This window comes from Epinephelus moara, chromosome 1, assembly GCF_006386435.1.
Source record: "Epinephelus moara isolate mb chromosome 1, YSFRI_EMoa_1.0, whole genome shotgun sequence".
Classification (NCBI taxonomy): Eukaryota; Metazoa; Chordata; class Actinopteri; order Perciformes; family Serranidae; genus Epinephelus; species Epinephelus moara.
This window is the reverse complement of record NC_065506.1, coordinates 48,056,357-48,068,567: the sequence shown is the minus strand read 5'-3', so window position 1 is coordinate 48,068,567 and position 12,211 is coordinate 48,056,357. Positions and strand designations below refer to the sequence as shown.

Genomic DNA, 12,211 nt, shown 5'->3' with positions numbered 1-12,211 from the left:
TCATTATATGCACTGACGATAGTCCCTTGAGGACTGAAACGTTTGCTGCTTGTTTGTCTGTGAAGATCCCCAGTAAAATGATCTTTCATTAAGACTCTCAGTCTACATTTGTTTTCTGTGTGCGAGTCCTTTTCTGCTTTTTGGATAAATGTACCCACAGTATTGTTAGACTGAGAGAATGATGTGTGGAGACAGGGTGGTAGGAGGGAGTTACCTTTCAGCCCATATCTCCTTTGATCATTCAGAGGATTACTAACCTGTTATAATGAAAGCAGAAGGGATTGTATTTCTTGAGCTAACAGTTTGCACATTAATTATATTTCCTCATTTTGCTCAGTTAAATCAAAGACAAAGGTTTAGCTGCGTCAGGATTTAGAGGTCTTTGTAATGTGAACGTTGTCAGTGTTCATTTGTTCTGTGTGATTGGATTTTTAATGAATGTGCTTTGTGCTTTTTGTGTGCGTGCTTGTGTGTGACAGCTGGCCCCGACCTGTAGTGCCTCTTTGGTGAATTCAATGAAGATCGTCCAGAACCCAGTGGCCACATGTGACCAAGTCTACGCCCTCATTCAGAGCCTCACCTCCCAGATCCGCAAAAGGATGGAAGACCCCAAATCAGCTGGTGAGCTGAAATCCTCTGTCAATTAGACCTATATTATTTGTTTTGTTAAGTTTTATACTTACATTATCCCACATGTTTCCAAGAATGTTCAAACCCTGAGAAATCTGTAATTTTATTCCAGGTAACGGTGCATTTTATTCGGTCGCATGTCAGTGGCGTCACATCCTCTTTACCCCCTCGAGTCTCTCTAACTTCAGGGGAAACTCCAAGTCAGAGAGTCAGGAAGGAATCACACACAGTTTTACTCAGTAACAGCATTTTATTACTGTCACACTGCATAATGTTTTTCATTAATTACATGTCATTTTGCAACACAGTAATCCAGTAGAGACCTGATTTATTCATACTGTATTTAAATATCGATCCAGCCTTCTGCGATGTGCGACTATGGCAAGTGGCTCATGCCAGCAACCAAGCTCATGTGTTTGGTAAGCTATATGGGTAGTCACTTCATCAAATGGTGACTGAGCAAGTTGCATAAGTTAATGTTACTTGCAGCTGTTTGATTAGAATGAAATTACATTACGTGAATAAAACCTTAATCTGTGAACATGGTTTCTGCCTGAGTTGTGTCAGGTTTTAATGCACATTGATGGTTATTTAACAGTGAAGACAACAACTCCCATGATCCCACAATACTTCACAACACTTCATGACGTCATTAAAGTCCATCTTTTGTTACTGTTTTAATTAAAAGACTCCTAGCAGCAAAACTTCCATACTGTGTGTTTAATAGATGAACTGGTTTTATTTGTGGCCCTCAAAGGGAATAAAAGTGATGTGTGAAAAAGTCTTTGCAGAAAGAAAGTTCAAGTTTGATTTTTGGTTAAAACACACAGTGAGAAATAATCTCCTCTTGTTCACCTGTCACCAGACCTGCAGCTGTACCACAGCGAGACACTGGAGCTGATGCTGCAACGCTGGTCCAAACTCGAGAGAGACTTCCGCATGAAGAATGGCCGCTATGACATCAGTAAAATACCCGACATTTATGACTGTGTGAAGTACGATGTCATCCACAACGCCACTCTGGGCCTGGAGGACACGCTGGAGCTGTTCAGACTGTCTCGAGCTTTGGCTGATGTCGTCATCCCACAGGTGAGAGAGAAAGAGAGGAGGAAGAGTAAGGAGGACCACCACAAAGAAACATTACCTTTAGCTTTTTGTGCTTAAGAACAGTTCAGAGGTTTCTTTTTGCAGTTTTTAAAAAAAAATAAGAATTCAAGATAATTGTAAAGAATCTAAAGGAATGCACAGATGCTCAACTTAAAAATGAATTTACTTAAATTCTGCACAAAAATCTGTAAAGACATTTTATTTATTGACTTCCTTATATCCAAGGAAGTTTCATGGAAGGTCCTTCATACTTTAAAAGGCAAGGACGTTTTAATTTGAGGACATTTCTTATGTGTTTGCAGGAGTATGGCATAAATAAAGTGGAGAAGTTGGACATAGCATACGCCTACTGCCTCCCACTGGTAAGAAAGATCCAGCTGGACCTGCAGAGGACCCACGAGGACGAGTCTGTCAACAAACTGCACCCTCTGTGAGTATATTTGATCCAGGCTGTCTAGATGGGACCTTGTGAGGCAAAGTGTTTGGGCTAACTGAATATTTTGGAGCATCCAGCTCACTGGTGTCTTATTGGCAGGTATTCTCGCGGAGTGATGTCTCCTGGGCGCCATGTCAGGACACGGTTATATTTCACCAGTGAGAGTCACGTCCACTCCCTGCTCAGCATTTTCCGCTACGGAGGCCTGCTGGATGTAAGCAATCAAACGTCAGTCTCTCAGAGCCTTGAGTGTGTTTCTCAGATGGGGGTAAAAGTTAAATCGGAGGTTTTCTGTGTGTGTTTGCGACAGGAGGAGAAGGACCAGCAGTGGAAGCGTGCCATGGATTACCTCAGTGCTGTCTCTGAACTCAACTACATGACTCAGATTGTCATCATGCTTTATGAGGACAACAATAAGGTAGTGTTTTTGTTCACTCTTGTGACGTACAGCCTCCGTGGCACGTGGCTCACATGACACAGTGTCATCCTGGTAGCACCTGTTGTCTGTGTGTGTATACACAAAAGTATAAACTTGACCCACTTGTAAAAAGGGCATCAGTTCCCAGTGTATAATTTTAAAGTGAAATATTTGAGATTATCAAAAATTTTGAAGCTCCTTCTACATAAAATTGCCTCTTATGAGTATTAAACCTCAACCTGTTGGTAACAGAAATGTGTCCATATCACTGTCGACTGAAAACTGACAGAACCAGTTGCTGTCATCCAGTGCTCGTTCAGATTTGTACCGTTCTGCACTTATTTGTTGAACTGACAGCTTCTAACTTCAGTCATTATTTTTGCCAATATAAAGTGTTTATTCAGGCAGAGTTTACGTTTGGCTTCTTTTGTTTTAAGTGTTTTCTGGTATCTTGCGTCAAGGAATATAAAGCGTTTCTCTGCCACTCAATCAAGTCCCAATGCTTACCATAATGCACAGATTCGATTGGCTTAGTAGCATCACACAAGATGATTTAACGCACGCAGTTGCTCCAAGAGTTCCTGATTGCTAAACCAGTGCTGCACTCTAAAGGCTAGAAATGTTTCACTGTTAAAAGAGACAGTCTCCGTTAAAATATAATAATCTAATATATATTAATAAACATCAAGGGCTAGATATGAATAAGCCAACAGATAAACAGTATGAACATTTAAAAAAGTCTCAAAACACTCTCTCTAACATCTCTGTTGTTCCCCCTAAAGGAGCTCACCTCAGAGGAACGCTTCCACGTGGAGCTTCACTTCAGCCCTGGTGTCAAAGGCGTCGAGGAGGAGGAGAACGCACCGACCGGCTTTGGCTTCAGGCCCGCCTCTGCAGAGGTGGCACGACAGGTAGAATCAAATAATCCAGGCATTGTCACCATGGTATTGTTCTGTAGATACACGTAGCATCGTGTGCAATGCGTCTTCTTCTCTGCTCATTCAGAACGGGCAGAAACAGACCGACCCCGGCAGCCTGGAGGACCTCTCTCGAGACGAGACAGACCGCGCCGTGCCGCTGTCTGAGCCAATTACCATTCAGAGGAGGTCCCCGCTCATACGCAATCATAAGACTGGATCCATGGAGGTGATGCAGATTAATCTAACCAAGTCGTAGCAAGAAGCAGACTCATCATTAGATGGTGTATGATTTAGTTACTTATATAAGTAAGAACTCTGCGGTTCTTGCCTCTCCTCTTGTCCAAGGTCATATTTAATTCTACAAACCAGCAGCCTGCTGGAGACTGATGCACAAAATCAAAAACACTCGAGCTACCCTGTTACCACTGTCTGAAGGTTGTGTGTTTGTGTGTGTGTGTGTGTTTTCCACCAGGTTCTGTCAGAGACATCATCCTCCAAAGTGGGCAGTTATCGCCTCTTCTCGTTATGCTCGCGTCAATCCCCTGAGATGAAACAAAGTGGATTAGGTAGGTGTCATAATGCACTGTTTCCATGGCAACTGTGTGTATAGATAATAGTGTGAAATGGCTCAGAGTGATGGGGACGGGTGGGACAGGTTTCATCAGATGACTTTTGATCCGGGAGGATGTAATCATAAATGGAAATCATCACTCTGAGGGCTGATTTCACTGTGTGTGCATGGAAGCAGCTTGTCTTCACATCATTTCTCTAGATGGAGAATGTTTGTTGATACGTTTGCTTGTTTCTGAAGACAACTAGTCTCCAAATACAAGGTACTGACTAATGATAAAATAGTGACTGATCTGAATCAGTCTTCAAACAGTATTTTACATCTGACTTTATCCCAGCATTGAAACTGTTAGTCCACTTTACAGGACTGAGGTATTGTCCTGAAATAAACTGTATCTTGCATGGAGAATCTCTGTGTGACACTGTGAGTATTGTTTGTCTGGAAGATGAGCCCAGTGTTTCTAACATGGGCTCAGTGTGCAGTTGTTTTGCATGAAGTTAGTCACTGTGAGATTGTTTCCCCCACTCCACTCGTGTGAACTAAATGTGATGAGAGTCATCAAATATGTGAACCAGCGGCACGTTCAGATGCTCAACTGAGGCGTTAAATTCTATTCAGAGTTTAAGTGTCAACTTAAATGCAGCTTCATTCAGATTAACATTTCACTGCCTCCTCTTTCCACTGCAGTGAGCCTCAGATCATTTTCATGACTCTGCAGGCTGTTGAAAGGAAAATCCACCCAAAGTTGCATTTCTGTGCCAATATTGTTGTTTGGTGGTCAGTTTTTCTTATCACAGTTTGCTGTTTGTTGAATCATATTGAGCACATATACAGTGGTGACTCTCAGCTGTCTAAAATATCCAAAATGTACATTAAGTTTTTTTCTCAGTCCCCCTCAGAATAAAAGAACAAATACTTACAGGAGCCGTTTTGTGCTGATGTTAAACAGTCGTACAGGAAGACATTTTTCAGACAAAGGTCACCAAGACTGATCTGACTTTGTTGCCTCTGACTCTATTTTCTCTTTCTGTGCTGCTCTTTCGTGCTCTCTATTTGGACATAGTGATGTCAAAACTGTGAAATGCAGGAAATCAGTAAGTTAAGGTGAAAGAGGGAACGTGTATACACTTATTTACAGAATCACACTGAAAGAAATAGTTCACCCAAAAAGAATATAAATTGTATATAGTATTTATATAGTATTCCCTCAGCTCTCTGTGGTCCCAGAGATGGTTTTATATCAAATGGCGCGGAGCATCTTGTATCCATTTGTTGGCTCATGGAAATCCAAATGCAGCTATTTTTGTTGAACTTTTAAATAAATAATTTTCATATCATCCTCCTGTGAAGGATTTTTTTGTGTGCATGTTTCAGTCCCAGGAAGAATGGAAATCCATGAGCTCAGGAGTGGATACAAGTCACCTTGATAATGCTGCTCAGGAGTTTTCAGAAAGTTTTTGTACATTTTACAACCTTTTTTCGCTTTCTGTTTTTTGCACTGTTATGATTTCACTTATCTGGTGCTAAGCTCTCCTTAGAGCTGGAGTGCAGGACTTTTGTGTCCCCCTCTGGCAGTGAAAGTAATAACACAAACAAACACTGTTGGTGCATGCCGATAAGGTATGCCTGCAGTGGGGCTGGGTATTGGTGCTTGATATCTATAAGGTATGGGCAGAAACATCCTAGCACCAAGCAGTATTGAAATGTCTCCAGTCAAACAATAACTGCATTCAATCTTTTTAGCGCCAGGTGATCGGATCCAGGATCATACCGACTTCCTGCCCATCAGCAAAGTTTTTGTTGCAGCTGTCTTTGGAGCCGCTCTCCTCTGGGCGAGTCAAGCTAACAAAGCAGCAACGGCTAACATCCAACACGAGCCGTTAAACAGTCACAACAAACACACACTGATACTTAAAACGGCTCTACTCTGTCGTTAAACCTGTGAATGACTGATAGGTAACATTAGCCTTGTGATGCTAACAGTTAGCCCTGTCAGTGTGTGTGTGCGCGGGTGGACTCTCACCAACTGTCCTCAGCACAGAGCTCACACTCCCACAGCAGCAGCTTCAACCCAACAGTCTGTGGTGTGTTTAAGTCGAGCACACTGTATTTACAGTGTTGGCAGTTAATTCTGGTTAGATGCCACCAAAATGTTCAAAAGTACAGCTATACCACACACCCTTCTTTTCACATCATGTGTATCAAATGAAATACTCTATGGGTATTTGTATCACCTTAAGGGTAATGGTATCGTAATTTTTTATACCATACCCAGCCCGATCCTGCAGGTGAGCTAGCTGATGCTCCATAGCTACAGTCTCCCACCTCTCCCCACCCCAGGAGCTCTCTTCAAGTCTTTTTTTGACTTTTATCTGTCCTCTGAACACCAAGTTTCTTTTTTTAATTGGAGCATCCACTCCACAAAATTTTCTCGGACTCTAAGGATTTTCTGCTATCAGCCACGCTCCTGGCTGGTGCTCCTCAGCAACGGTCTCTCCCTCCTTCCTGCCCTCTTTAGCTCTGGCTGGTTAATGTAAAATGCATCACTCGGTGCTCCAGTGCCAGCTTTCCCTGGTGGTGTTAAGTTTAATCAGCATTGTGTGAAGTTGTTTAGCCAGGGCTTGAATTAGTGGACAATTATTAATGTATAAATTCCAGTATTCCAGCTGTAACTGCATTTGATAGAAAACTTTTTCTGCGACCACAGACCATCAGGGAAGGTCAGTGCTGTATAGAATTGATATTGATTTTGGGTGAACTATTCCTTTGACATATTGATTGTGTCATAAATTGATAAGAAAAACTGTGAAAGGATTTCAGGGTGGATTTTTCCTTTTAGCTTCAGTGCCTGGCCTGTTTAGCCTCTTGTTAGGAGCACAGAGATGTTGGTATGAGATGCATGCTTTCCTCTGGGTCTTGTATCTGCCTGTCTGTCCCCTTTTCTCTGTTTTTCTGTTTCTTTTCTGTCTTTCCCTGTGTCTCTCTCTCTCTCTCTCTCTCTCTCTCTTCTGGATAGTTCTGTGAGTAACAGCATGATATGTAGCGATAACTAACCCCCCCACCCGCCCCCCTCGCAGGCTCTCAGTGCGCCGGGCTCTTCAGCACCACTGTCCTAGGTGGGTCCTCTAGCGCCCCTAACCTGCAGGACTACGCACGCGCACATCGCAAAAAATTCTCCACCAGCAGTCTATCCTACAAAGACGGTACGTGTTTGAGACCGCGCTCCTTCACAAACCTGCACAGGGCAACAGCAGATCAGTGTCTCACACATTAGATGGAAACTAGTGTCAGTTTGACATCCTGAGCGATTCCCTGGGGGGAAACTGGGCACGTAAACATTAAGTAGAGATGTGTCCTGTAGATAGGGTTAGTATGAAGAAGCACTGATTAGAGTAGTTAGAGAATGTGCACATTAACAGCAGCAGGACTTAACTGGGCTGGAAGAATATGTGCTTTATGAGTAGGCAGAGAATTAAAGGGATAGCACAGACTTTTTAAAGTGGGGTTGAATGAGGTTCTTATCCATAGTGAGTGTATCGCATACAGTAGATGGCAGGTGGCACATCCCTAGGTTGGACATGGAAGCTAAGCAATGTACTGTTGTGGAGGGGGGCAGCAGCAAAAGGTATTTAAGACACCTAAAAAAAAATCTGTAACAGTTTAAGTGCGCGCTATATTGACCTACCTTTCCATTAGACAGCCCTGTCTGACAGGGAACACGTTAACAACTTGAGTTCCCCATCTACCGGTGTGTCTTCATCACAGGCACCAGGCTCCATTGTGTTATTGTGTGACTTTGGTGAATCTGAACTAACCCTTTAAAACACCAAAGTCACACAATAACACAAACTAACTAACAGATCGAGGCAGCGGTAAACAAGCAGCTCCTGTGTTCAGCGATGTTAAATCGCTGTTTTTTTCAATGGAGTCTGGCTCTGAAGAGAGAGCGATAGAAATCACAGACAGTAAGGTAAAGCAGTGAAAATATCCTAAATATTACATACACCTAAACTGGTAATTTAAACATGTTTTGCTGCTGCCTCCGTCCACAGCAGTACATTGCTTAGCTTTTGTGTGGCACCCCAGCCTGGGGGAATGACATCTAATGTATGTGATACACTGACTGGATAAGAACCTTTTACAACTCCACTTCAAAAGATCCAAACTATCCCTTTTAAATGAAATAAACATCATGTATGCCCATACATGTATTTTATAGTTTTAGTAATTTCTGTATTTTTAGACTCCATGTTCATTCTAGCCACCAAAACCACTGGATTTTTCCATCTTCTTTTATTTCCTCCACACCACTTTGAGTGAAATTGGTGTATTTCTTTTCAGCAGTTCGTATACATGCTGCCTCAGGCCCAGTTTAGATTATGTGTAATCTGAGTGAAGAACACAACAGGAAACATGGCAAAAGCCACAGGATTTGCCAATAATAGCAACATAGAATAGTAACAAAGGCTTAACTTAATGCAGTATCACATAGTAGAGTACTCTAAATGTACGCTTGGTTTGTGGAGTCAGGTTAATTTCCTGCAGAGTTACATAAACTTGCCTGATTATGTTCTTTCTGTCAGCTGTCGTATTAACTTTGCAGTGGACTTGTCATTTTAAACAAGTCAGCGTTGAGAGTTTGTTGGTTCCAGAATGTAGAGATGTTATTTTCACTTTGAACGGCAAACAATATGATTTTTATTTTTGAGCTACTGCATGTATGAAGCAGCTGTTCACCAGTACGTGTCCGTTAACTTCCCTTCATTCTCACGATCATGATCTTCCCATGTTTTCTTTTGCATGGTTCATGGCTGCAGTGACTTCCTATTACAGTCTGTTCAGTGGTTATAATTAAATACAACCATGTTTGTATTACAGCCCCTTAAATTTACAAGTAGCCAAACATCTGGAGAGATTTTGATATCACTGCTAAAATAAGAAATATTGGTGATACTCCCAAGAGAAATAATCTGATGTGATACATTTTGACTCAATAGCAGAAGTCATACAGCAGTTTTACATTCTCATCATCCACCTTTAATTTTTTTCTACATATGTTGTCCCTCTGCTGATGGAGTCAGAAAGCTAAGGCTGCAACTGTGCGCAAATATTATTCAAACAACTTCTTGAATAATATTTGATGTGAAGAACGGTCAATGTTAAATTCAAGGGCTTAATGATGCATCAAATATGGCCACCATGATTGTGTACCTGGTGATGTCTGTCGTCAGGTTGTCCAGTAGGTGTCACTGTGGTATTACACAGAAGTACAGTCTCCTCTCAGCTGCCATCCTCCTGGTTGTCTCACATGTAGCCTCGCTGTTGGTCTTTGTCATCCATCTTGTTGTTACACCTCCTTTTCAAGGAAGCATTGTGGTCTCGATGCAGTCGAGTACGCCCAAATTGTGCTGATTCAGTGCATGCTCCTCCGTGCCTGTAGCGTTGGTGCCATTTTTTAGATTTGTTTCCGTGCTGAAGCATCTTAATCCTGCTCAGGTTCAGCAGTTGATTTTTCATTGTTGTCTCAGTACATGACAGACAGGCTGAACAGTGTTTACTGGGACTGTTGTTTATCATGTCGTGGTTAGACCTCGTGAAGGGTTAGGGCTGAATATTGGGCATGTTTCTTGAAGTTTTAACGTTCTTGGTGTGTACTCTTCACCTCCTGAGTTAAAACATTTCATCTCACTTTGTCATCAGAAGATGTTCCATCCATGTGTTGCCCCACAGCCATCCTCAGACATCTTCAAACATCAGATATCTCTAACAGTAAATGCAGTCAGGGCTCCTTTACAAACTGGATCAGAGAGGTCTGATTTTTAAACCAATAGGTTTAGGTGCTGGTTGATCCTTCCACTGTTGCGTCCACATTAGAGAAGAACAGGGAAATGATTAAACATGATTATACAAGTCACTGTGGCTCATAGTAACACTAGTGATTTTTTTTTTTTTTATTTCCTCAGAGTTGTTGTCTATGCCGGCAGTAAAACGATTTTCTGTGTCGTTTGCAAAGTTTCCGACTAATGGTACGTCTGCTTCTTTCAAGTATTTTTCCACTTCACCTCCCTTTGTCTTGCATGTCTTCAAACTTTTATTTTTTGACCTTGGGTTTTGGTTTTTTTCCCACATGGCCCTCCAGCATTCCAGGTTTCCGTTACCTTTTTTTCTAATGATTTATTTATTTTTGTTTACTCATATGCTTTGGACTCTTACTTTTCTAACACTACCTGACATTCTCTTTCTAACCAGGGTTCCCACTGGTACTTGAATTTGTAAAATTTCAAGAAATTAGGAGACAGGGAATGTCAGCAATTTTTATAAAGGCCTCATGGTAGTGTAGCACAGAACACAGACATCTACACACCACTTGTACCTAAAAAAAAAACAGTATATCAGCAGGGAAACATTTCCAATTTGCAGTATTTTACAGCATTTTACCCAAAATCTATTCACTGCATAGACTTCACTTATAAGTGATGGGTGATTAAAGCAGGGGTTGGCAGTTTTCTGAAAAAGGCAAAAAACCCAACAGAGTTTGAAAATACACCCTCCTCCTGCAGCTCTCTCCTGTCTGTCCTAGGCCCCTCCCACCAGACAACCACAGGCATATGCATGCGCTTCATACAGTCACCTAGTGTTTCCCATACATTGATTTATTTTAACTTGGTTCATTGTAGATTTGTGCGCAGCTCAAAATCTTAGCCCCTCCTTGCCCCGCTCTCTGTGTTTATCAGACCACAAATGAGACGAGAATTAGCTGCTAGCCACCCCACGGTCCTTCCGCCTCGCTCCCCACCGCTGTGGACTGCTTTTCCAGGAGAAGAGCGGGCAGCAGCTTGGAGACAGACCTTTGGGCAGCAGCTGTAGCAACTCAAATTCGTGGGTCAAAGCGGGCTGGTAGCCAGCAGCAGGGCTGGGTCTAACTTGTGTAATGGCAGCAACAGAAAGTTTGCTGACCTAGTGGGGAGTTGGGGCGGTCTGGGATCAGACCCTGGCATTAGAGTTTACATTGTTTGATTTTGTATAGCTCCAAACTGAAGGTCTGTGCCCGTTAAATCCAATACACAGTTTCTGCGTCTGTGTGTCTGCTAGGATCCACCTTGGTCTGTGTGACGTAAATGTTGTCACCCACAAATGTCTGTGAGGGCTCGTTCCGACCCCTTTGTGGACTTCCACGTGCAGCCCATTTTTTGTGACTATGTGGACTGTAGGCACAGCAAGCACACCGACTGCACATGCCCCAATCTCTTGCTCCACACTCCAGTCCAAAACATTGCTGTCAAGCCAGCCGCCTCACCATGTTGAAGTTAGTTTTAAGTTGGATATTAGAACGACATTCACTCTGGACCAAACAGCATCTTCTTAGTTTAACTTTCATCCGATGTTGGTGGTAGGAGGACGGGAGCCTCACCTCCCAGCCCTCCTGTTAAATACTGGGGACTGAACTGGACCGTTAACTGTACTATGAATAGAACCACGTTTTTGTCTGTGTAACCGCAGCTGTCTGTGGACGTTCAATGTGGAACGTCTAAGCCTTAAATCCCTTAGGCAGGACACACTGACTCAAGGCGCTAGCCAACGTTAGCTGTATAAACGTGAACTTGAAGCCGCAGCCGTGAACCTATGGCTCCTTCTGGCAGAAGACTAAACTATGAGCAAAGTTTTCTTCCCATCTTTGAAATGCTTCGCTGATTTTAACAGGTTTTATTTCATTTATTGTCATTCTCCGCCATTGCACTTCCTTTCTGCATTCGTAGAACAGCCAATAGGAACGCCCTCTCTCTGAAATGACCTGTGATTGGCCAAAGTCTCCCATTTCCAGAACCCAATAACAGAGCCAAGAGGAGGTGCAGAAGACTAGTTTTCTCTTAGACCACTTAAATTACAGCATGCTCAAAGGTTATTATGGGATTTTTCCCCAATGACGTCAAGATGAAACTGCCTACCCCAGCTTTAACAAAAGACTGTCTAACAAACTGAATCATCCTCGACTGCCCTACAGTAGGTTAAAGCAAGGTTTTGCTTACCTCAGTTAACTATAGTAAACATTTCACAAACATTCACTGTAAAACCTACATTTACCTCACAAATTTTTACTGTGGCACCTTTTCAAAGTATAATTTAGTGTC

At 42.4% G+C, this 12,211-nt stretch overlaps 2 protein-coding genes across 23 annotated transcripts in view; one reads left to right on the top strand and one right to left on the bottom strand.

The window, feature by feature from the left end:
- Positions 1–12,211, bottom strand: part of LOC126393455 (CUGBP Elav-like family member 1) — a 377,556-nt gene that overhangs the window by 69,822 nt on the left and 295,523 nt on the right. The window lies entirely within an intron of this gene.
- Positions 1–12,211, top strand: part of ppip5k1a (diphosphoinositol pentakisphosphate kinase 1a) — a 54,387-nt gene that overhangs the window by 26,436 nt on the left and 15,740 nt on the right. For 7 of the 22 annotated variants that reach the window (XM_050047340.1, XM_050048223.1, XM_050047514.1 and 4 more), the window contains exons 18-27: positions 480–621; positions 1,496–1,719; positions 2,040–2,167; positions 2,273–2,387; positions 2,484–2,591; positions 3,374–3,502; positions 3,597–3,737; positions 3,984–4,077; positions 7,160–7,285; positions 10,046–10,108. In XM_050047340.1, coding sequence (XP_049903297.1) covers positions 480–621; positions 1,496–1,719; positions 2,040–2,167; positions 2,273–2,387; positions 2,484–2,591; positions 3,374–3,502; positions 3,597–3,737; positions 3,984–4,077; positions 7,160–7,285; positions 10,046–10,108 — 1,270 coding nt within the window. The remainder of the gene's footprint in view (positions 1–479; positions 622–1,495; positions 1,720–2,039; positions 2,168–2,272; positions 2,388–2,483; positions 2,592–3,373; positions 3,503–3,596; positions 3,738–3,983; positions 4,078–7,159; positions 7,286–10,045; positions 10,109–12,211) is intronic. The other 15 variants (XM_050048636.1, XM_050047665.1, XM_050048384.1 and 12 more) reach the window with 3 other exon arrangements.